Consider the following 26,841-nt stretch of genomic DNA (forward strand, 5'->3'; position numbering starts at 1 on the left):
TTGGGACGGGATTTATGTAGAGGAGAAAAATGCGGTCCAAGTGCGGTCTTTGTTTTACTAAGAATTGAAGATGTCCAAGTCCGGCATTTGAGTAAATGCACTTATTTTCATTCCACCACTGGACAGTGGACACATGCAGGGGAGGGGAGGGGAGTCAGCCTGGGCAGCGTGTTTGCTTTTCCTGGCTTATCCCTCTCCATTTGATGCACGTAGTAGAGGCAGAGGCAGGAGGGGATGATGTGTAGTGGAGGTCGGAATTGTTCCTCCATTCACTTTGTGTCTCAGAGTGCATCTGCTCAGAGCTGCTCAGAGGGAGGGCTGCAGGAGCCTTTTCTAAAATGGGTCGCTGGTTTAAGTGCCCTTCAGCAGAAATTGAATCTCACCGACAGCCTGAATCGTATTGAGCCATGGGAGGAATGAAGTTGACCTTCACACAGTGCTGCCCAGGTAAAGGAATATATGTGAACCATATCCATTTAGAACGGGAAGGCTGCAGAGCAGTGGTTCTCATAGTGGGGTCCAGGGCCCCCGAGGGGTTCTTTAGGGGGTTCCTCTTTTAACCACTGTAACCCTATATGCATTGGCTATTGAAAATAGCATACGTAAAAGCTCTCAACGCGTTATCAGTATTTTTGAAACCTTTTAACAACACACATCCTGTAAGGGGTTCCCTGGCACACAATATTTTCAGATGCAGGTCTACGGCCAATTACATATTCATTTGGGGGTCCTTGACATGAAGAGTTTTAAGGACCACTGCCGTAGTCCTTTTTAGTTTTAGTTTTGTCTAAAAGAAGGATAGCGACACAATTATTTTATTTTGGTGTGTCAATAAATAAATGGAAATGTGAGTACTTTGTACTTTATTGCATTTTTTGATGTGCTACCTTTTTGGATTTTTTTAAATTCCTATTTTTTTTCTGTATACTGGATTTAGCACTCAACTGAAAACCATTCCTGATGAGAAACCTCTTTTTCTCATACATTATTTATTTATTTCAGTCAGCATTGGTGGTGGCGAGGGGGAGGGGAGTCTGTCATGTGTTAACCTCCGGCCCTCTTTACGTGAATGAATGAAAAGTTTGTTCACGTAGCCATGTGGTTGTTCAGCTGGGGTGGAACGGGAACGTCCATTACTTGGCTGCAGCTCCGTGGCAGTGCGAGCTGTGTCCTGCTGAATGTTCAGCACTAGGGCTCTCTGAAGCATGCATCCATTTGTCCCCCTCCGCCTGTTGCCAGGCATGAATCATCCACAACAAATTCAGCCTACTGGCGCATGCATGCACACACACACACACACACACACACACGCTGAGGGGGGGGGGTGAGCCGTCATTCACCTGATGCGTTTGCCGTTAATTGGTCTGAACCAAAATATATTGGCTCCCTGGGCAAACCTATTTTAAACATAGTTGTAGTTTGATGTTGTTGAGTTATTTCTCACTCCCCCAGCATGCTAGAGAGACACCATCTTCCTGCAGGTTGCGTCTGATCAGAGCCTCTCCGCATGGTCTCCGCCGCCCATCAGTCAGAGCTGGATGAGCATCCTCGGAGAGTGTGGCGAGGCACTGATTAAAACACGCCCTGCCGCCTACGTTTCCGTCCTTCCTGACCGGAGAGACTTTGTACAATATAGTTAGCTCCCCTGATAGGAACGGTAATGAATTTCAATGAAGCTCTGCTTGAATCCATGATTTATGCGTTAGCCTCTGTATGTTGGCTAGGAGATATTCAGGGCTTCCCGCCAACCAACCAACCGCCACTACACCCCTCCCCACCACCCAGCCTCTGTGCTCTTAGAAGGAGCACAGGTAATGGGCATGGTAAACACGTAGCTCTGCTAAACCACATCAGCATATTGAATGAGTGCACTGCACCGGCTCAGGATGTTCCCTTGGACTGTGGTGCTGCACAACCATAGCAAAAAGGATATTGTTGCTGTCGGGCAGAAACATTTTATCTCTATATTCAAACCTTTTGTGTTGTTTTTCTGTAAATGAATGCCCCACTTGATCATACCACAGTGTCACACAAAAACATCAAAAGTAGTGCATCTGCAAGCTCGAGATGCATTTTGTTTCCACCCGACAGAGACGACATGTGAAACTCTTTATTTTATTTATTTTTTTGTTATAGAGTGCCTGGTGACTCAGCCATTTAGTACACCGTCCTATGCTTCTTGTGAACAACGTGGACCCGGGTTCAAACCGACTCCCATCTTCTCTATCATGTCTCTCCTCTCTCTATTGCCCTTGCTTTCACTGATACTCACTATCCATTTGTTATCCAAGGCCAGGCTAGTGGCCTGACAGATTGCAGTCAGAGTTTGCCCAATAATCCCGAAAACCTAATTTTATTTATTAATTGATTTATCTATAAATCAATTAATAAATGTAAATTTAAAATGATACCAACAATAATACTAACAGTAACGCCACATAAACACCTATACTCAAATTACTCACAGATGCACACACAAACACACATAGGGTGAGATTTTGACCATGTGGTATTACAGAATTTGCTCAAACCGTGGCCTCGCTCTGCGCCCTTATGGAAGCCGTGCTGAACGCACACACATATGACGTTCCTGCATATTTTAGCATTGGGGGAGTGTCCCTACGTATGTTAATTATATATTCACTTTGCACAATTTGCTATTAAGCCCCTTAACCTAAAAAGAATCAGGGCATACCGATTAAGCCTGGGTCTGACCACCTCTTAAATGCAAAAAGTAATGTTTGATTTTACACAAGAGCGATCTGTGCGCTGCTCTGCTGAAAATATTTAAAAAGAAGGAAGAACAATCAAAATATGTTGGACATTTTAATAAGCATGCAGGTGGCATTTCAACTTGAACTTATTCCTTCATGAATGAATGAAATAAAATACAATAAATGTTATTTTACTGGTGTTTTTCAATAGAAACAAATAAAGATCTGTGTGCAACAGTGCATGCATGTTGGGATGTAGCTGTATTCTCACATTAAAATGTTGAGATGTTAAACGCCTGTGATTCGGTGATTTCTCAACCGTTTTTTTAAATGTAAAACTTTAATTTGCTGTATCATACACCTTTCTATTGTCATCCAGTCAAATGATAGCAAGCGAAATCGTAGAGTCGGGTCAGATGATTTTGGCAATTACGCATGGATTGACAGCCTATATTATATGCTTGCAGTTCCATTCCGATCTGAAAGGCAGGTGCCAACAAATGAAGTGATGTGTCTGCATAATATCTCCCTCCCTCCCTTAGTATAGCCTACCGCTGTCGTGACAAAGTTACTTAACAAAATAGAGACATAGGCCTATACAAGCTATGCACATCATGGCTGTGACAGCATGTAGATATATATAATATATATATATATATATATATATATATATATATATATATATATATATACTCAGAATAATACTATATCCTCACTGCCTGCACCAATCACTCCCACTTTTCACACAGGCATTGACCATAATAATATGGAGGTCTTAACAAAGCCCTTTTTCCAATTTAACAAATTATAAATTAATAATACATTTATTAGTGAATTAAAAATGCGAAAACGCACCCAGGGTGCAGTACCCCCCGCGGCAAGTATTTCACAACGGGTAAGGGCTAGTAGGAATAATTAACCCAAATGTGACCAAGTCATAATTTGTGACCTCTTCGTGCTCCTCTGCATGGTGCTGTCGCATGTCGAAAATCACAGGCCTACAAGCTCACAACGCACCATGGATGCAATGCATTATGAGCTTCGTCGTGCAATGAAGTATGAATCGGGCCTAACACTTAACATAAGACATAACAAACTTCCTGCCATAGGACAGTACAGTGTGAGCTACTTGCCCTCACTAAAACATATCTATCACAAATCCACCCGCATGCCCACTGTTCCCTTCTCTGTGTCTCTCTCTCCCTCTCGCATTGCATTATTTTCCTCTCTCTCATTCACACTGTTTGTCTCTTTCCGCCACTCCCCTAATTCACTGGTTGCTCTCTCTTTCCTTTGCGTGCGTGCGTGCGTGCGTGCGTGCGTGCGTGCGTGCGTGCTTGCTTGCTTGCGTGTGTGTGCGTTGCGAGCGCGTGGGTGTCTCTCTTCTCATGCCCCTCTTGCTGTTGCGCCCTCGGTGATGATTGACTCTCCAGGGTAAAGGGAAGCTCCAGTCGCGGCTCAGATTTCCAACCCTCTGCAGGGGGACAACGACTTCTTTGTTCCATAACTTCTGCCTCAGAGCTTGATGCTCCTTCTGTCGCCTGCAGGCAGCGGGCGAGAGGGATTTTTTTTCCTTTTGTTTAATTCAGAGACCTCATACGTGTTTGGGATTCGAAGAGCTCAGCCTTGTTTCATGCGAAGGAAGCTTGTATCCGTTGGATACATGCTAACTAGGAGCGATAATTGGTTGTATGAAGAAGATACATAAATCCGTTTATCAGTTTAGACACAGTGACATTGTTCACTACATGATATGGGCGGAGAATGATGCACATGTTGTGGCTGCTTGTGGCTCTGTTGTGCTGGGAGAACGTTAATTTGAAAAGAGAGACTCAGTATAGCATAAATGCATCTTGGCACCAACACTCCACTCTGAGATGTAATGCCAACTAGGAAGGTGTTCTCAGTAGACCGCAAATCTTTGCCAGGAGGCATGCCTGATGCAGATGTCTGTCTGCAGAATGTGATGACAATGTTTAGGGGGTTGTGTGCGTGTATGTAATGGGGGGTATAACAAAGGAGTATCATTAGATCGTTACAGTACAACCACTAGACTCTTAGGCTGTAATGTATGGCAAATCTTTGGGAAACAGTATGGGAAAGTACTAGTGTAGCATGTTGTCATCAATAGGAAAATTGTGACTTATAAAACAATAATTGAAATGATTAAATAAGTTAATCATACTATCAATTAGATTACGTTTGCGTCAATTCGCATATATATGAAAAATATACAAATTATTACACAAACGTGCTTCGATGAATAATCGATAGAATAACCACTAAGAAAATAACCGATAGTTGCAGCCTAAAGACGTTGTTTTTTCAAGCCCTACTTGATCATACTACAGCATCAGGCAAAGGCATCAAAAGTATAGCAGCTCAACAAGCTTGAAACACGGCTCAAAGCACGGCTCAAAGGTGGTTTTTGATCTTGTAGATCTGCTACTTTTTCTGTTTTTTTATTTGAATCGTGAAGTAAAGTTTTAGATATACAGTACAGTTTCCACCCAACAGCAACGATTTCATAGTCCAGATGTAGCATACATTGAGTAGACTTCACTGTGGACCATGCAGACTAAAATGATGCAATAGTGGACTTCGGCAGAGCACGTCCACCTAGGCATGTTCATCTGAAGCTCAATAGTGGTGACCTACCGAACCTAGCGTTCACGTACTGCCAGGATGACTCGGCATGAAAGTGTTTCACCTCGACATGCATCACTGCAGAGAAAAGCAGTTTCAGCTGTTCTGTCTGTACTTGGCAAGTTTAAAATAATGTATACAGTGTGTATTATAGTTCTTGGAAACCCCGTCCAAAAATGTAGTGTTCAACATGTGTTTCGGTGTTTGTGCCTCCAACAGAAAATCCCATTATTTTGTACTTTAACGGTGCTGTTTATTTATTTATTTAAGTATACATGATTAGCCATAGAACAGACTGTTTTATATAGGTCAGAATGCCTTTGTGCTGCAACATGCATAATGTGACACAGGAGTCTGGCGTTTGGGTTCGTCTTGATGGCTTTTGTTTTTAGTTTTTTTGACAGTCAGAGGGAACATCAGAGCGGTTCAGCAAGCTGTCACCACACACACACACACACACACACACACACACACACACCCATACCGTACACACGCATGCACGCACGCACACACACACACACACACACACACACACAGTGGCAGTTGAGTGAATGTTTCACAGAGCAATTCTAACGTTGAAAAAGACTGCAGTCTGTTCCTGTCAGTGTCATTAGCATACAGGGATGAAAAGCAATTCTGAGAACAAACACGTGGGAGGAAATTGTTTACTTTTCCAAAAATTTCAAAACACATTACGCTGGGGTATGCCAGCTTTCACGCATCCTAAATGATCTGCGAGCTCACAATGTGTTGCATAACAACAAGCTTTTAGATCGCCTGTTTATTTGTGAGACACTGGTGTGCGACTAAGTGCAAAGTCTGTAAAGCAGGCTTGCTCTCTCTTTCAGATTCCATAGACGACTGCCCCAGTAACTGTTATGTTTCTTTTTCAGATTCCATAGACGACTGCCCCAGTAACTGTTTTGTTTATTTTTCAGATTCCATAGACGACTGCCCCAGTAACTGTTTTGTTTATTTTTCAGATTCCATAGACGACTGCCCCAGTAACTGTTTTGTTTATTTTTCAGATTCCATAGACGACTGCCCCAGTAACTGTTTTGTTTCTCTTTCAGATTCCATAGACGACTGCCCCAGTAACTGTTTTGTTTCTCTTTCAGATTCCATAGACGACTGCCCCAGTAACTGTTTTGTTTCTCTTTCAGATTCCATAGACGACTGCCCCAGTAACTGTTTTCTTTCTCTTTCAGATTCCATAGACGACTGCCCCAGTAACTGTTTTGTTTCTCTTTCAGATTCCATAGACGACTGCCCCAGTAACTGTTTTGTTTCTCTTTCAGATTCCATAGACGACTGCCCCAGTAACTGTTTTGTTTCTCTTTCAGATTCCATAGACGACTGCCCCAGTAACTGTTTTGTTTCTCTTTCAGATTCCATAGACGACTGCCCCAGTAACTGTTTTGTTTCTCTTTCAGATTCCATAGACGACTGCCCCAGTAACTGTTTTGTTTCTCTTTCAGATTCCATAGACGACTGCCCCAGTAACTGTTTTGGGAACGGCGATTGCGTGGCAGGGACGTGCCACTGCTTTCTAGGCTTCAGAGGGCCAGACTGTGGACGCGGTGAGTCAAGCCAATTTCTCCCACAGTGCATCTCCATCCCTCTGTCTGTGAGTCAGCCCACAGTGTAATTAGAACGCCAACGAGCATCGACGAGGCACGACACACATTTTGTACACGCACAACTCCACAATGTCATTTTCAGTTCAATTAGATTTGTCTAATTGCACATGTCAGTATGTGAACACATTTAATGTGTTTCAGTTAATTATAGGTCCAATATATTTTTATTAGACAAAATGTCAGGCAATCTTGTGTAAAGAAGAGTACAACAACAACCTATATGCCTGGCTAATTATGTAATCAGGGTAAAATTGATAGAACAATGATCCAGAAAACATTGTATAAACGTGGCTGGGGGTGTCACCCAATCCTGATTGATGAGTGGGTGACAATAATCGATCACAATGTAAGCGTGGAATATCAGCTGAGCAGTTAGGGTGAGAGTTGGTGGTGCCCAGGTTCCAACCCAAAGAATTTCTATTCAAAGGCGAGCACTCTACTAACTGAGCTAAGTGCACAATGAGAAATGTTTTAAGACCAATCAAAAAAGTATACTGTATAGAACTAATGAATTAATGAATTGATTGATTCATTGATTCATTCATTAATTGAGTGGATGGATGGATGGATGGATGGATGGATGGATGGATGGATAGATAGATAGATAGGACAGACAGAGATCTCCGCCTTACTGATTATACATCTGGGGAAATCTAAATTCAATGATTGAACAGCAGAGAAACCAGCCCCCCAAAAAGAAAAAAACCCTCTTCGCATTGTCTCTGTTGATGCTAGTTTTGTTTCACCCGGCTTTAGGCCCTCCATTGCATGTCACCTGAGTTATCAGTCCACAGAGATCTCTGACAGTCTGGCTATGCGAGACTATAGGACAGGTGTTATGCAGTAATATTACAATAAGTGTCTGCTTTGGTCTCTTACCATCTGTTATGCTACTGATACATTTTTTGTAACTTTATTTAATAGCTCATTAAATTTGATAATCTGACCATTAATTTCAACAGTTGTGCCACATTGTGAAGCTATCGAGACTAATTATGCTGTTTTTTTTATTGCAATCTGGGTAATATCTGACGGTGCGGACACAAACCCCATTCCAAGAAAAAAGTGCATGTACAAACACCACGTCAAAACCGGCGGCCAAATACATTTTGGCAGGTCCTTGACATGAAAAGTCTGAGCACCACTGATTTAGAAACAGGTTTTTCAGAACACTGTTAAAGACATTTAGTATCTGCCTCAGGCCTTAATGGGTTAACAGCTAGTGTTGGGAGGCCATTCAAGTGGCTGTAGGCTTCATCACCATGCTGGCTTGTGTTGGATTTTTGTAAAAATAAAAATGTGCCAGTGGACAATAATACCAGAAACGCATAAAGAGCTAGCCCTGAATGGCCATAACACATCTGTAACTCAGAGTGTTCAATCTGTACATTCTCAGAGTTAAGGGGGTCCTTGCAAATGAAACATTTGAGAACCACTAGTACTACTGTAGTTGGACTCCTAATATGCCATAGTGCCAATAATTGTCATACATTTTCTGAAGAAAACCTGGAGACTTGGCCTTCATTAATTGGGTGTTATGATCAAAATAAAAGGAGAAAAGAAAAATTGCCACGGACAAGACCAAGTCTTTGCCATGGATACATCATGCACAGACATATTGATGACCCCTGAGTGGATGTGTGTGTGATGCTGTCTGCTCTTTCCGAAGCCTCCTGTCCGGTGCTGTGCAGCGGGAACGGCCAGTACCTCAAAGGCCGCTGCATGTGCCACAGTGGCTGGAAGGGCTCCGAGTGCGACGTCGCCACCAACCAGTGCATCGACGTCACATGCAGCGGCCATGGAACCTGCATCGTGGGCACATGCATCTGCAACCCTGGATACAAAGGCGAAAATTGCGAAGAAGGTGATGACCCGCTGATTCCTTGGGTTTTTAGAGTCTATGACTGAAGCCTGCATGATGTATGATTATTTATGATGATTTTTAGGCTAACAACACGTTATGATGGGATTGCATTGGTATTGGGTTGAAAAACTGTTCACTTGGGGCAGGTGACACCATGGTGTAAATAAATAATATAAATGCATAATTCCAATCATTCAGTCTCTCACAACACATCTCATCTTTTGACTGTATATTGTAGTTAAATCTGTTCTCTAAATTGTAATTTTCCAAATTGTGTTACTTATCCTTTTTTTCACTTAAAGAAATATTATGTTTAATGTGTAATAATGTCAGACCAAGTCTTAATTTCAATAGATTTGAAGGGTACCTTATTGTAGGCTACTATTTCCGTTTCAGTCACATCCTTCATGTGGTTAAACAGTAATGTGAACATTAGGAAGACGTCGAGGCTCTGGTAGGGTTGGGCTATATGACTTCAAATCAACAACACCTTGAATAAATTAAATAGTGAAATCCCATGAACTTAAATTGTCAATTTGTGTACGACGCAAAGTATAATTTAGCTTGAGGAACCGTACAATGGAGTTCCAATCCAATCCACTTTATTTATAAAGCACCAAAGTGCTTGAACCAAAGTGCTGTACACTCAGTACCAAAAATAGAAACTAAAATACCAAGCGCAAAACAACAATAATAAACATGGCAGCATAAAGACCTAACGCAGTGGAAACAGCAACTGTGGCGCCACCTTGAGACGTTTTTGCTATTATTTTCAACGGGGTGACATCACATTCATTTTCTAGATGCAGGGTTAAGTCGTTAATAAGACTAATCCATTTAGCTGATGAAAAAATATCTATTCACATTTTTTCGTGTTGATTCATTGATAAAAGGGTAAACAAAAACCTATGGGTGCCCGAGGCTAATGAAAGGGGGATTATTCGATTAACTACATGAGCAAGGTTAAGTTGCTTTATTGTTTCTAGATATCGGTTTCGATATATTTTCGGTTAATTTCACAGCTCTAGGCTATCTTCCCCTAAAAACATCACGCGCCCACCTTCCTTAATTTCCCTCCTACCCACGCTACGGATGCATGGCGGTTCATAGCATTTAGATTAATCACACGAAAAACAAACCCATTCATCGTGTGAAATCCAATGAGGTGGAGTCGCGCCGAGACCAAGCCTGATTTCAATCCATTAACAGCTCTGCACATTAGCGATGTGGGATAAGGCTGCTGCGCCAGATAAGATTGAAGAAGCCATTGTGTTTGTCAGCTCTTGAAGGCTCTCATTTCAAGATGAAGAATGGCCATGAGGATTTTGATAAATGGGGGTTTGTGACATCCATAGGCCCCCATTCTATTTTGGTGGGCAGTGGCTGGCCATACGGATGGGGAATGCGGACCAGGGCCCTTTAACATCTCTACCTTTCTTCCCTGCGACCTTCAGACGCTATGATTAATTGCCAGGAGAGAGTGCCTTGTCAGTTAGCCTATGATCTTTGTGCCTCGTTGCCCAAACCATCTGCTAAGAGGCGAGAGATCTTGTTTGTCTCACTACGTAAGGCCCCCTTATACCCATTTATGTCATGGTAAAGGCGAGCTGCCATGGCTTGGCCCCGTGGCTCCCAGTGGCTAGACATTATCGCTTTCCTGGCGCCCCATTTGCCATCTGTGTGTACCGGGTAGGTATTGTTTGAGTGGGATGACCGTATTTTATTCCTTTTGACCGCCCCCAACCCACATGACACACACCTCACACACACATACACACACACACACACACACACACACACACGCATCTGAGGACATTAACATTTCCAGATGACAATATGAATGCAATTTCTAAGCCTGAACTAAGTCTTAGGCCTTAGTCTCCTTGTAGCTTTAGTAGCTTGTAAATCAGCTACGTTTTAAGGTTCCTAATTGCAAGCCTAACTCCCCAAATACTTTCTCAAATTCTACTATACTTGTGGGGGACATTTGGCCCTCACAAGTATACAGTAGCAATACAATTACACACGCATGGATGCACGCACGCGCACACACACACACACACACACACACACACACACACACACACACACACACACACACACACACACACTCTTTCTCTCTCTATGCACTTATTTAACAACGTGTCATGGGAGCCGATCGCATAGCCAACAGCCATTCACTTTGCATTTGCATATAAATTGAAATTATGCATCTTTCAGTGTTAATTGGAAAACTATAGATACAGTGGTGGGAGATCAATGGTGTCGTTATGTTAGCCACAGTGATCCTCTAACTGTTCTAACACCCTGCTTCTCAACCTTCTTTTAATTTCAAGGGTCCCCAGTTTGATGTGCATTAGGCCACAGACCCATTTGATACGATTTGGGTTTTTTGGGACAAATACAAATGGACTGGTTTTACAGACCCATAATTGTCCATAACTATTGACCATTTAGCTGAGGACCCCCGGGAACACCCTCAAGGACAACCGGACCTCACGTTGAGAACAAATGTTTCTCAATGTTTCCTTGTGGGGGGAAATGATTGATACTTGATACAAAATGGACAACTCTGAGAGAGTACAGATGGAACCAATTGCTTCCATGCTCTCTAGAGTTAAAATAACACTAAGGATTATCAATGAAGACATTGTATCAAATGGGGGTTTGTGACCTAATCAATGCACATCAAACGGGGGGGCCTTGAAATTAAAAAGCTTTTCAACCACTGTCCTAAGAGGATGCAAATGGGTGGGGGCGCGTGCTGTTTAACAGAGAAGTCTAACAGCCTTCTCTGTTAGCCTCAGGCCTTCCCAGACTGTGGCCCCTCTTCCCTAGCTGTCCTTTGTGGTTAACATTCTGTGGAGGTGGGCTCTGGTTAGTGTGGCTTCGAAGAAGGAACACACACCCAATTTAGAGCAACATGCTCCTTGTTAGAAGGGCGTCCTCCCATCTTGTGGGAGGACAATCTCATTACAAGGATGTTAGGAGTGTGTCAGCCAGGACGAGCGTGGGCAGTACCCACCATGGCAGGTTGGCACATTCAGACCCCCCCTCCCCCCCAGAAAAGAAAAAGACCATTTCATCCGCTTACATGTTGGGCTGGCACATGTCGGGCGCGTGCTTAGCCAGCTTAAACCGCAGGGGAGCCAATGGCCATGGCCTCTGGAAAGTGATAAAACGCAGTCCCTCTCTGTTTACCTGAAGCTGTGTCTTTGAATTTGTTTTTTTTGTCTTTTTGTAGTGGACTGCCTGGACCCGACGTGCTCGGGGCGAGGGGTGTGCGTCCGGGGAGAGTGCCACTGCTTTGTAGGCTGGGGTGGAGCCGGATGTGACAGTCCCCGGTCCTCGTGCATGGACCAGTGTTCTGGGCACGGAGCCTTCCTGGCAGACACCGGCACCTGCAGCTGTGATCCCAACTGGACCGGCCACGACTGCTCCACAGGTTAGTCCTGCACTCGGATGAAACGCGACCTGGGTTTGATTTGCTGGGGAGGGGATGGGATGAAGGGATCCATGCTTTTGATATCTCCCTCTCTGGTTAGTCGTTTATGTGGCCGGTGGCATTGGGGATATGTTTTATCCCTGCTTTTGGTCAGACTGAAATAAATACATGCATTTCCTTTTGGAAAATGTAGACTTTTGTATTTACATTATTTTACATCACACATCAAAAATAAAATCCCAAATAGCGAACATAGTTTACAACTCTTCATGAAGCAACGTGTTGTGAGCTTACATACATATTCACTAATTGTTATACGGCATTGTTACTACAATGGAAAGCCTATGGATGCTAGCGGCGGAAGCTAACGGAGGCAAAAGAAAAGGTAAATAAATATTTTTAAATGTTTTTTAATCATCGTGTTTCTCGTGGATGGCTCAGATGGAATTAATATCTTTCCACAAGATCTCTCTTGGATAGCACGGAATGGGTTAAGCCTCTCCCACAACTGTTGTTGTATGATAATGGGGAGAGAGTTAGGTATATTTCGATTGGGCCTTTTGACTCAAGGCTTTCAGGAAGAAACCAAAAATACACAGGGAAGACATATTTGAATATTATAACCACACCTGGGGTCTATTAGAGTATTAACTCCATAGACACATGGACACACAGGAAAAAGTACAAAAATCACTGCACTCCATCTCTCTTGTAACAGAACAGTGTTTTTAAATCAACAGAAGATTTCAATGCAGACATAATGTATTCAATAATAATGCTGCTCAATGTTTCTCATTCTGGACCCATGATGCAATAGAATCCAAAGTGTTTTGAGGAGTCAGGGTCACATTTCTACATTTGAATTTATATTTTATGGTACATAGATAAAAATGATGAAATGATTTCATTCTTGATGTAATGGTCCCAGCTAGAGATAGTGATGCAGCATGTATGGCACATGTGTCTGGGGCTCCTTGGTGTAGACACTGTAGACGTAGAGAAATGTGAGAGCACATACCTTGTTCTGACCCTTCCACCCCTGGGTGGAAATGTATAGCACTAGAAGCTCGACCGGCCTGCGGTGGGTCTACCGCCACAGGTCTGTGTCGCAGTGCGATCTGAGTGAGACACACACACACACACACACACACACACACACACACACACACACTATCTTTGCCCTCTGACCGTGTGTTTTCCATGCTGGGCAGATTTTGTTTTTGTTTTTCCGCGTTGTTGTTTCTCCGTGAATGTCGTGTGTCCGCTGTCCGTGTATATTATCAGATCATCGCATCATGGAAGCATGCGGAGCACGGGCGGGGCTCCACATGCGTCTCGGTCTATGACTTGTCCAACTGAACTGTGCACGAAGTGTGTACTCACAACTTGTTACCGTCTCAATTATATATATATATATATATATATATATATACATATATATATATATAGATGCTATAAAGTATTTTCTCTCTACGTCTGCTAGATGCACTAGTACTATAATTCTAATGGTGGATCTCTCCACCTCGATGCCCTAAAACAAAAAAAACTCCTTCATTCAAGCAATCCAATCACATTGATCTCCCTGATAGTTCTTTGATTGCCACTCCCCAACCCCCCTTTCTCAAAACAAAACTTATTTAACTGCTTGATTCATTGACACTTGGGTAATTGCATGGCCTTCTGCAGAAATAAACAATTGTGATTATGCAGAGAGGAAAAATGCTGCACATAAAAGTGCCAATTATTCACATCAATGATCAATTATAGCTCCACAGCCTGTGATCAAGAACCACATATAGTTGTTTGCCCTGGTCTTGTTATGTTTTTTTTTATCAATGGCGATGCGACTCCGTAGCTTTTATTTATTTTCACCGGGATGGGGAACAATTCTTTTACACCTTTTCAGCAGATCATGTAGGCACTCAAAACAAAGTGTTATTGTTACTTGCACGAGCAGAGCGTTGCAACTACTGTTTTCGGCTGCGTATGTCGGTGACTGCCTCAGCCAATCTGGGATTGTGAATCTTTGGTAGTCCCCTCGCCCCTCAGGCATTGTATATTTTTGGTGGCATCGCTGATCGTCCAATCCAATCAGGGATTGTATATTTTTAGTGGCGTCGATCGGTCAATCAGAGCACAAGTTGGCAGCTTGCAGTTGCTGCGTATGTCGGTGGACCCCTCGACCGATTGGATTGGCTCCATATTTTGGTGGCGTCGCTCGGCCAATCAGGGATTGGTTTCATCTTTATTTGTTATCGTCAGAGTGCATTTCTAGTTTTAACTGTGGTGGAAACTAGGACTATTTGGTAGTGAATGTTGAAAATTAGGTATTTGTCGGGACTCATTGGCGAGTTTTGGGAGACCCTGCTTTAAAATGGGACTATTTCGGCCAACATGGGACTATTCCAGCCAAACCGGGACCGGTGGGACGTCTGGTCACTTTATCCCTGTCCTCAAATCTTTCTTGGCTGAGCCAAGAGAGATTACACATTGTTAGTCAGCAGCTGTATCAGTAAGAAGAAAAGTAAAGCAAAAATATTGTCTGAGGCGCGGTCTCATGCAAGCTAATATGATTTCTTTTGTTTGTTTCTTTGTTTCTTTTTTACCGCATTGAGGTGCTGTGAAGTCGGCACTCCAAAACAAAGCTGGATGTTGTCTCTCGTGCTTCGTCAAAGGAAATCGCTGCACGTGTTTAGTAGACACATACTGTAGGAGCACGTCAAAACATGTCAATGCTTGGTTGGTCTACTTGATCAATATGTGAAAGGAAAAGTCTTTCCATCTTGCCTGTCTCCCCATGTAATAAAGCCCATTGGGAACCTGGAAAAGCTTCTGTATATTTTATTTTATTTTATTTTAAAGACGTAAAACATTTTTTTTCATATTACTCCTCCTTATTTTGTCCAAATATCCCGCAAATGCCATCCAAGGCGTAAGAAGAAATGGCACCCTTTTCACATTGGCTTATTATAGCGCCACCAGGAGGCCACAACCTGACCTGCTCTGGTGGAGACCTGTGCCCCGAGGGGCACTTTTTCTAGTTCACTACTGTTGACTTAGTTATTTCTTGTTTTTTGTTTAGTTTTTTTCAACACTGAGAGGGACGAGACTAATATCTATTCTACGCAGTGATATTAGTATCGCTACGTGAGGCTAGTCTAGTCATGTATCTGACACAGATCAATATTTTTACTAAGATGAAGACGTCAGCGGACACATTGTCTAGTCATGTATCTGACACTTATCCAGAGTGACTCAGTTCTCACAGCAGCAGAACATTATCAGAACAGCTTATGTTGCCAAATGCTGTGTCACTGTCACCTACGCCTGCCACTTTGTGTGCATTGCTTGCATACAGTGGTGGGAAAAGTACTCAAATGTTTTACCTAAGTAAAAGTATCAGTGCTGCAATATGGGTATACTCCGTTACAAATAAAAGTTCGGCTAAAAGTCTATTTTAGTCGATCTGCAAGCTTACGTGAGCTTGTACTGTAGATCAGCTATATTTTCAAATGACCGAAATGTATAGAGGGCTGAAGTGGTTGTATGTTTTGTAATAATAATCAAAATCTACAAAGTAACTAGTAGCTAAGGTTTTCACATACTATAAATGTAGTGGAGTAATCTACAAAATTGGCCTCTGAGATGTAGTGGAGTAAAAGTACTGGCAATTGGAAATTTTCAAGTAAGTACTCAAAATGGCACTTGGCACTGGTAAACGTACTTAGTTACTTTCCAGCACTGGAAATGAATGACTGCTGGTGGCTTTGTGTGTCTTGTTGTTGTCAATGTCGACGTGAGCACAGGGTCAGAATGGGTGAGCAGGGAGAAAGCTATCTTGCTCAAGGCTTTATATGGGCCAATATAGTGAAATCCTCTATCCACTGCTGTCCTTTAGACAATATCTTTTGTGTTGGTACGCATGCAGTATTCCTGAAGTAGGATTTGTAGTTAAGCAGTGAGTGGGGCTGCAGTGTGTCCTTTATATTCTGAGCAGACATGCTGACCTATTAGGTAATCCTGGGGATTTTCATGGCAATGGGTAGTTACTTTGAGCTCCTCCTGCATGGAAGTAGCTCTGTAAGTGATGATAAGTTGGGTCTTTATCCTCTTTTATCCTGTTCATTGTAAAGTTTTTTTGTGGTCCAATATGGCACTACATTATGTGGTAGGGTATTACAGCAGGCAGCCCATAACCTCCGAAACTAGGGAAGGGGGAGGGGGGTTGGGCAAAGACAGAAAACTTTCAGCATCTGTCTTTTCATTGCTCCCCTGAAATTTCCACCTCCCCGGAAAAAACGTATACGCCAGCGGGTGGCGTCTCATTTTCTCAGGTGGCTTTGCCCCTGTGTGACCTGTGCTCCGAGTTACAAGGCTATAAAACACCCTCAACGCACATTGTTTCATGGTCTCTTATTTGTGGTATTCTTGTCGCAGTTTTGGCCATTCTTGCACCCTGAGGGAGGTTGTTTACAAGGTCCTTTAGAGTAGATTATAAGGGCTATCATGGGGATGAAGGCATGGGGAGATTGTATGTGTTGCACGTCCGTCCGTGTGTCCGTCTGTGGACAGCTAATCTCTGGCACCATTGGCTTGATCGCAGCCAAACTCTGCACACACTCCCTGGATGCCAGAGCAGAACCTATAGCGCCACCAGGAGGCCTACTATTGTAAGGAGGAGTGCTCCGTTTTGGACAAAATGCAGCAAATCTAGAACATATCGTGTGATTTCCGTGAACTTTTGCACACACATTCCCACTAGGCCAAGGAAGAAATGCCACTTGAACATTATCTAATCAGCCTCATGGTGGCGCTATAACTGGCCTATTTGTGTCTTTACCTATAACTGCACCGATCAATGCAAAACGTTGTATTCACACTCCCTTAACATCTGCCCTTTATAGCGCCACCAGGAGGCCAACTTATGTAAAACATTTCTTTTAATTACTGCTTCAGATTTTGTCCAAATTTCACACAAATCGGTACACATGATCTCTATGGTCACGTGAACAAGACGGGTCTGTTTGATTTCTCATAATCCATCCTGATTGGCTAAAATTGACTTCCAACTGTGAAACTGCATGCATATTCCAACTAGGCTGAGGAATATTTTTTTCAAAAAACGCTCCTATCCTGTGCCCCGAGGGGCACTTTTTCTAGTTTGCAATGTAGCTGCCTTGCAATATCAATATTTAGTATTAATATCCAATTTACCGTAATCGGTCATCAAATAATCATGAATCCATTTTTTTCAACAAATAGTCTGATTAACCACTTAATCCTGTATTATGCTTTGTTGTACAATAGTGATCACAACGTGTCATTGCGAGCTTGTAGATCTGCTATTTTATTTTTGTCTTTTTTTGTATATAATAATATAATTGTAATCGAGGCAAAATTGTGAAATCCTTGATCCGGATCCCTACTACAACATCCATTTACGTTGGCCTTTTGTGTGTGAAACTGTGTTCGTATGTCTGTAGAAGAACTTGTGGACAAAACACGAAAATACATTGTCCCTCCACTGCTGATGAACTTGATTGATTGATTGATTGCTGGACCTTTATCACAGTAACTACCTCCACAGCATCACGTTTACATATGCTTAATGAACGGCGGCATCGTGTTTGTGCACGCACGAATGAGCGACCCGAAGCAGCGCTTAATGAAACCCTTTAAAGATGCCTCTAAATGTATGGTTACATGTACAAATGAGGACCTATTTGCATAATTTAACTGAGCCTTACTCTGTAATTAGCAAAGAGAGGTAGGAGGACTTTTGTTTTTCTACAAGGGAAAGAAGGGGTTATAATGTCATGTTATAGTTGGGCCTGAAAGGACCAACTTGCTCAATTTAATTTGCAGCATGGACAAACCAGGCCCTGCAAAGGCAGTAATTGACTTATTAATAGACTTTACCTCCACTTTCGTTCCCCAATGGATCCGTTTTGAAATGGGTTTGGCTAACAAGACAGGAATACATGGCTGCTATTGTTCACTTACTGCCTCATGCTAAGCCTCTTTTCTAACAGTACACTTCAATAAAGAGGTAACGATTCATAAGTAATCTGCCGCTGTTTACTTTCCAAGCGGCGCTTCCATCTCCTTGTCATTCTGTCTCCCTGGAGTTCACCAGGCAGCTTCGACGGCAGGCCCTATCTCAGACTGCTGTCACGGAGGTCTTTTCAGACTCTCCTTCAATAGTGCCAGCCGAGCTTCAGCGCCACGCCGCCACTCAAGGCATGGCTGATTCGCTCGACGAAACAATGGATTTCGCAGCTGAAAGAAACGATTGTGTCACGACGTGATATGTTGAGTGTCGAGCATTAAAATATGAATCAGCGGCACGTCTGTGTCTCTGTTTAGTGAAATTGCACTACTCTGAGTTGTCTGCTCTAGTGGCTATACCTCCTCCCTGCGTTGCACGGCGAGCAGAAATCAAAATAGGATAATGGCGTCCCGTGCCCAGAGTCATTTTTGTTAACCCTCCCCGCTGTGCCCACAGCACGGGGCAGAAGGCCATCAAGCGCGAAGCGCAGTACACAACAGCGAATGCGCAGCAATGTCCATTCGGGCAGATAGATGTCATTTGTCGGTCACCTGCGGGAGACATATAGAAACGCTCTGGGTGTCACCGTCAGACAGTTTTAATTAAATCTGACACATGTTGTAGATCCTATAGATTCTCCCCCAACCCCCCGTGCATGGCACAAAAAGGGGGAATTTACAAAAGGAAGTGAGAGGCGAGGAGAAGAATCCGTCTGCTAAAGCCATGTCCTTTTCTTTGTAATGGACTTATTAGATCTGTGTTGTCAGAAGGGATCGCCTCCTTATACGAGGCACAGGAATTTCTTTTCAGCCGCCATCAGACAAGGTAGCGAAGCGTGGCTGCCTTTTTCCCCTGACAATAACTCCCGGATTTGTCTCCCCCCCCCCCCCCCCCCCCTCCCCCCTCTCCTTTTTTGTTTCGTCTTCGTCTCATCACTGCCCCTTCTTCCCTGCCCCCCCCCCACACACACCCCCCCACCCCCCATTGGTCCCCCATCTCTCCCACAGAGATTTGTTCAGCCGACTGTGGTGGCCACGGCGTCTGCGTGTCGGGCACCTGCCGCTGCGAGGAGGGCTGGACGGGCGCGGGGTGTGACCAGAGGGCGTGTCATCAGCGCTGCAACGAGCACGGCACCTGCAAGGACGGACGATGCGAATGCAGCCCCGGCTGGAACGGAGAGCACTGCACTATCGGTAGGACGGAGAGAGGTGTGCACGCACGCTTCACGCACGCTCGTCTCTGTGTGTGTGTGTGTGTGTGTGTGTGTGTGTGTGTGTGTGTGTGTGTGTGTGTGTGTGTGTGTGTGTGTGTGTGTGTGTGTGTGTGTGTGTGTGTGTGTGTGTGTGTGTGTGTGTGTGTGTGTGTGTGTGTGTGTGCGCGTGTGTGTGTGAAAAAAGGGGTATGGCGATGGAGGCGTGGACTGTCTGTGAATGTCTGTATGGTTGTGTGTGTGTGGGGGGGGGGGTCCATCTGCTGAAGAAAGGGAGAAGCATGCTTAATTGAATTTGTGCAACTCGGTAAAGCATGAACAAGTTTGCTCAAGGATCCGAGGCTTGCCGTCATGCATTTTAATGTGGGAATGTGCTAAGGTGTCCTTTTCCTTCTAACTGGACTCATCCTCTCCCCCCGTGCATTTCTTTGCTCCCTCTCGCCATTCACTGTTGCTTTTCAAACCAGTGGGTGCTGGTCAAGGCGCGTGGGTCACAACTGTTAGGGTCATTTCAGCAGACGTCTCGGTGTCGACAACAAAGACGATGCTTTGCGGGCCTTGCTTAGATGCGCCTTGTACCGTATGCATTTGCAAAGGTAAACACTGATGGAGCTAGAGTTAATTAAATTAATTAAATGAAATGGTGTGCTGGCATACAAGGAATGCACTGTGCATTAATACCACAATGTCTTCATGTCATTCATCCATTTCCTAAAATGGCTATTTGTTTGGATTTACAATTTAGGCATTTAGCAGACCAACCAGACCAGAGTGATTTACAGTAAACAAGAACAACACATGGTAATACAGCTAATGCATAGAAAAAATAAATTGAAATTCATAACTGAACTAAGAACCTAACATCTGTCTAACAGTAGAATATCTGTACAGTGAAACAAGTAAACACTATATAATCAATATATATTTAGATAGCATAGCAACAATTTTTATGTGTTACTGTAATATTGTTATAGTTTACCCAGTAACGAGTAATGTACAGGAAACAATGTATAGGAAAATGGTAACTTTGCATTACTATTTTGTCTTTTGTTGATTTACAACTTCATACAGTCCATAACTATCATATTAATGGTAGCCCATCCGGTTTGAGAGGCTGCAATATGTGCATCTCTTCTGATGCTTATTTTAGCGTTTGTTCATTAACAGAATCCTCCCCTTCTTCCATAATAATCCATAATGAGTATAACCTTTTTATTACAAGTAATAACTTTATTATTATTATTATTGGCTCCTACAGAGGACATTTCAAAATACATTTTTGGCTACAAATAGCATAATTATATCCAAAACACTGTTTTATTCTCACTGAAATGCCCACAGCCAAAAATGACAGCATTCAAGATTTTCTCTTCCTTATTTTCTCTCTTTTTGCTGCCTCATGATTGATTTGCTGCGGTTTGACAATTTCAGTTTAATAAATCAGAAATTGGAGCGACTTAGCGAGGCAGAATTCTAACTAGAGCTCCCTCACTCATGTGTCACTGTTATGGTTGGTGGGTGAGCTAGCTTGGTTTGATAGTGTCTGATCGTAGGACTGTCAAACCCACTGTAACTACTGTAACAGTCCATATCAAAAACACTCGCTCTAGCATGCTTGCTTTGCAACTCTAACAATCCGTGTCTGTTTCGTTTCTCTTCTCTTCTCTTCTCTTCTCTTCTCTTCTCTTCTCTTCTCTTCTCTTCTCTTCTCTTCTCTTCTCTTCTCTTCTCTTCTCTTCTCTTCTCTTCTCTTCTCTTCTCTTCTCTTCTCTTCTCTTCTCTTCTCTTCTCTCCTCTCTCTGTTTACGGTTGCAGTTCCACATGCTAGCTCACTCATTATCATTCCACAGTCCAAGCACTCAAGCATCACAGAGGAAGAGTGAATACAATGACGACCCCCCGCCCCCACCACAAGCTTTCAATGAAAATGAGTTTGCAACTCCCACACATTCAAATCAATAGGGAGACAGGACAAATGTCAAGAATCCCAAGTCCCGTATAGGTGAACGCTGTTTTCCATATTCAACAGCGGCCGGAGGGGGAGGGTTATTTTTCCCATGGAGTGCTATAGCACACCTTAGAGCGTTGCTGGCTGCGCCCACAGCCCGGGCTCAGTGTGTGAATGTTTTATATGCAATGCATTATTGATGGGCCTTTTATATGTGCGACCATTGAGATCCCTGCTCCCTCAACTAGAGTATCCCTAACTGGCTTCCATTAAAGAAGCCAAAGATCTCAATTTAAATCAATTGTCATTATTGATAGCCCTTCATGCCCTGAGCCGTCTGCCGGGGGGGGAGGGGGGGGGGACCAAAGCCTCTGTTGACCTGGTGTTTGAAGATTAACCATATGAACCCTAGCATCCCTTTACTGGGCTGAGCTATTTTCCCCGAATAGATTTGAAGCAGAGCAGTCGTTCTCAAAAGTGGGGTCCAGAGACCCTTCAGGGTTCATTGAGGGACCATGTGGACCCTTACAGGTCTCTAACTCTGAGAATGAAACCCATTTGGTTCCTTTTCTTCAGAAGATGGACCCCCCCCCCCTTCCCACACACACACACACACGCACACCCACACACCATGCGTACCATATTGCTTGTGTTTCAAGGGTGGCATTATCTACATCAATCACATTGTTTCTGAAATGCGCCCCAGAGAGACATTGCACTGATCTCTGCAGATGATAGAATGATTTTCTTTTTTGCAGAACGGATCTCGTTTCACGAACTTGCTCTCCCTTGATCTAGTGCTCTCTCTCTCTCTCTCTCTCTCTCTCTCTCTCTCTCTCTTTTTCTCTCCCCCTCTCTCTCCGTTTGTCTCTCTCCCTCCGTATGTGTCGGCTTGTGGTGGTGTTGTTGTGTTGCTTGTGAAGAAGCATGTTGTTTGCTCCACCATGACTTGCACTTTCTTTCCTTTGTGTTTGCCTTCTTTTTGGTTTTGCTTTCTTCCCAGTGTAAAACTAACACCGTGCCTCGCTGTTGTGTCATTCTGAAGTGGCACTGTTCTCAAACCTTCCCTTACATGTCCTCTTGTCTTTTATCTTCCCAAGCTCACTATCTGGATAAGGTAGTGAAAGGTATGGCATTCCTCCTTCTTTGTCTCTCGCCTTCCTTCTCATCCTAACCGTGTCCATTAAACGTCTATGTAGTGCTCAACTGCAGTACTTGAATCAAAGTATAGATACTTGTGGAGTACTTGCTTTGAACTAGTATTTACTTGCAGTATTGAAAAATACATGGTTTTAAAATACTAAAATGGTATATTTAAAATAGTGAAAATAGTACACCTACAAGCTTGGAGATATGCTATTTTCACTATGAATGAAATATAGTGGTTAATTCAAATTGTACTTTTTCACCTTCCTAGAAATGTAGTCGAGTTAAGGGAACAATATTTGCCTTTAAAATGTAGTGGAGTGAAGAAAGTATGTAAAATAAAACAAGCTCTCAATTAAAGTACAGATACTCAAATGTACTTAAGTACAGTATTCAAGTAGATGTACCGTCCACCACTGCCACAGCCAGGCCATGCATACTCGTCCAGTGCTGAAAAAACCCAAATGAAAATGCACCGCACATCAGCGCAATGCCCTCTCCTCTCCATTCTAAACCACCATCAACTTTCTTTTTGTTGCCACGCTGTCATGTCGTAATCTCCACTCAGCACACTCTCGCACTCCAGTGAATCTGGTTGGCCCTGCCTCTTTGAGGTGTGGAGGGGTCTGGGTTTTATGTGCAGGCATGCTCTCTCAATGGGGAGTGTTGGGAAAATGGGTGTCTCACCGTGTCTGTAACCGTAGCCATGCATTATGGATGAGAGCATGCAGCTGTGAGCGGGGTGCTGTGATAGGCCGCAGCCTCCCTAATTAAAAGAGCTTATGGGCCGGGTTGGTGCATCATGTGTGTGAGGTGGGGGGGGGGGGGGTGGCGGGGGGTCGATCCGCCTCCGGCTCCATCCGTCCTTTGGAATGTGTCCCCAACCACTTTCCTTGCTAATAGTTTCCAAAGTGACATCCTGTGAGCTTGTATATCTGCTTTTTTTTAGCAGATGTACAACTCGCAGCGTGGCACGAAGTGACATCCTGTGAGCTTGTAGATCTGCGCCTTTTGCAATAGTTTCCCAGGGCCTTAAAATTGGAAAATCGTCTTCTATTCTTGAAAGCAAGGCGACGACATGACCTACACATGCGACATAATAGTGAGTTAAGTGTTAAACCTATTGCTATCAGGCGTCCGTTAACCCTTTTTTGTTTGCAGGGTTAGTGTTTACTTTCTTATTGGCGCAGCTACGTCATATAGACACGTCAATATGATTGGTTGGAGTTAGCAGTAGCACGCCCAAACGGTGATAGACAGACAGTCCCATCCAATCTCCTTCCATCTGGCGGAGTCAGGTTATCAATAAGAGGCCTAGCTGCTGTCTGTGGCAAGATCATAAGAGGCAGTTGAAGTATAGGGATCCAAAGAGAGGGAGTATCGATAGAATGAAATAAAATAGTTATTTTCTTTTTATTATTATTATTATTGCTGTTTTTCTTTATATCCACCACCGTTAATGTCAATTTTACAGCAATGTTAAGGCTGATCGATTTGTTATTCTTTCATATCGCCATATGCCTGCGAGGAGGACTGTTTAAGATGACGGACTGTTTAGCCTGGCCCTGTGTAGAAGTGAAAACAAATGGCAGCAATAACACAGCAGCAAACATCGTCTTTTGGCTTATGCTTATGTGCTTTCCGTGTGCAACACTGACAAAGTATAAACCAGACAGACAAGACAGACAGACAGACAGACAGCATGGGCACAGAAGAAGTTGTGTTTTACGTCATTTCCGAGTTTTTAGACAGCTGGTGGATGGAAAAGAAGCTCCACCCCTGCGGCTGACTGCCGTGACGGACAGATTCCCGGAAACGCTCTCCTCCGCGGCAATCAGCTGCGGGGGTGGAGCTTCTTTCCATCCACCAGCCGTCTAAAAACTCGGAAATGACGTAAAACACAGCTTCTTCTGTCCGCGGCTGTCGGCTCAAGTGTGCCCATGCCCAGACAGACACTCTTACTCACTGGTTCCCAAATATTGGGTAGGGACCCAAGGTTGGGTCGCAGACCGATTTTTATGGGTCTCTTTTTCTTTTCCTACATTTGGTTTTTAATCATTACGATTAAAAAACATGAAAAAAAAACCATTCCATTCAAGGATTATGTTTTCAGTAATATCATGAAGAAATAAATAAAAAATCTAAGAAATTCCATGAATTAGAAAACAAAACTCATTCACTGCCGCGCATGCATTCTTCGAATGCCAGACGTTTCTAAAATTCACCCTGGTGAACCGGAAGTAGTTATCGGGCCATTGCAGATCTGCCACTGGATACTTTCGCTTTCATCAGAAGCATCAATATAGTATCCGTGAGGTAGCGCAGATCTTTTATTGAGCTCCTAACATCGACGTCCTGTATAATCACCTAAATCTGAGCTTCAATTTCAGAGAAAAAGGCCAACATTTCATTGACCGACCACAGCGAAATATAAAAGAGGCTATTCTGGATTAATAACCCGTCGTCAAATACGTCTTCGTCAGGGAGTGCCATTAGAAAAGTCGGCCTGGGCCGTGGCTCAGCGGTCCAGGCACCTTGGCTGGTAATCCAGTCTGGCAGTGTGCCACGGGTTCGACTCCCGATCCCGACGGCCTTTACTGCATGTCATCCCCCCCATCTCTCTCCCTATTTCCTGTCAGCATACTGTCTGTCCCTTCATAAAAAATATAAAATAAAGGCGAAAGCCACAAAATTGACATAAAGTAGCCGGCCAGGGCCCCTGATTAACACATTTAGTACCGGAACTGCATCAAAATAAAGGCGCTGCTTGCGCCAGAGTAATCGCCAGAGTAGTGATCGCTTCTATTTTGAAAGCCAGTAACCGGAAATACGTTCTTAAAAAAGTTGACTGACAAAGTGACCTCACAATCTCCGATCATCTTAATATATTTATATATGCTCCAAAAAGAGTTCATATTTTGCGGGAGAGACGGATGAGGAGCAGAAACGCAGCGCCAGCATATCGATCCATTCATCACCACGGAGAGCGCCCTGGATCAGGAGATACGAGTCATTCTTTCCGCCGCGCTAACATGGGAGTCAATGACAAGCTAATATTTGCACAGAGCGTTAGCATACGGCAAGCGAAAAGCGAAATGCCAAAAAAAAAAGAAGGAATAATTCTGAATATTATCATCTCGCCCCGCGTCGTTTGGACGTCGCTAGGACGTCCACAGACGTCTAAGGCACCTCTCGGTTCCAATCCTTATGACGTTTCAGGACGTATTATGTACAAAATGTGTTAAGGGGAAAGGAACTGGTTGGAATAACGTGTTCCTTCAACGTGCTACGTCCTGTCACCTGACAGGCGAGAAAGTGAAAAGAAGCGGATTGGACGCTCATGCACTGAAGGCAGCATGAGGTCAGTCCGTTGCGCTCCCCAGGTTGGTGAAGGGAGTGTAGAGCCCAGGAATAGATAATTGACACTGGGTGAAAAAAAAGGGTTTCAAAACCATGGTATAAAAATTATAAGTTCACGTTAAAGTGCGTAGGAGACGCATTGGTAAAATGCGTCCATCCAATCTACACACTGGCATTTTTGTGCACTGTGCCCTTCATGTATAACTTACCTGTCGTAAATGGCGTGTCATTCATGCATCTGTCTTGAATCATATCACAAATGAGTTATGAATGTGTCGCCACTTGCAAAGAGAGGTGTTAACTTGTGCCTAATTCATGCTTCGTCGTACAATGAGGCCGATCAACAAATGGCCGATCTGCGCGTTCACATACACGCCGCATTCTGTGACATATTGTGAGCTTGCAGATCGGCTGTTTCTGGCGTGCAACACTGTCGTACAACAAAGTATCTATCAGCCTGTCATCGCTCATGAAATGCTAATGGTTTCCCAAGAACCACATTCAACTCCAACCTATTCTCAGTGTTGTTTCCCTCTCCTCTCCTCTCCTCTCCACTCCTCTGCACTCCTCTGCTCTGCTCTCCTCTCCTTCTTATTGCCCTTTCTTCCATGCTGCTGTTTCTTCACCTCAGTTTTCTCTCTCCAGTATTTCTTCTATTCATTAGCACCACCCACATTCTTCTCTCACCCTCTCTCTCTCTCTCTCTCTCTCTCTCTCTCTCTCTCTCTCTCTCTCTCTGTGATAACAGAGCAGTTAGGCAGCCACCCCATCTTTGGTCTACTAAATGGGTCAAACACAGCATCCTCTCAATTCACGACA

General features: G+C 43.6%; 1 protein-coding gene across 2 annotated transcripts in view; it reads left to right on the forward strand.

The window, feature by feature from the left end:
- Positions 1-26,841, forward strand: part of tenm4 (teneurin transmembrane protein 4) — a 272,029-nt gene that overhangs the window by 148,757 nt on the left and 96,431 nt on the right. For both annotated transcript variants that reach the window (XM_080772373.1, XM_080772374.1), the window contains 4 exons: positions 6,839-6,940; positions 8,670-8,864; positions 12,109-12,309; positions 19,366-19,551. In XM_080772373.1, coding sequence (XP_080628499.1) covers positions 6,839-6,940; positions 8,670-8,864; positions 12,109-12,309; positions 19,366-19,551 — 684 coding nt within the window. The remainder of the gene's footprint in view (positions 1-6,838; positions 6,941-8,669; positions 8,865-12,108; positions 12,310-19,365; positions 19,552-26,841) is intronic.

Source organism: Protomyctophum bolini (assembly GCF_963924005.1).
Source record: "Protomyctophum bolini genome assembly, chromosome: 9".
Lineage (NCBI taxonomy): Eukaryota > Metazoa > Chordata > Actinopteri > Myctophiformes > Myctophidae > Protomyctophum > Protomyctophum bolini.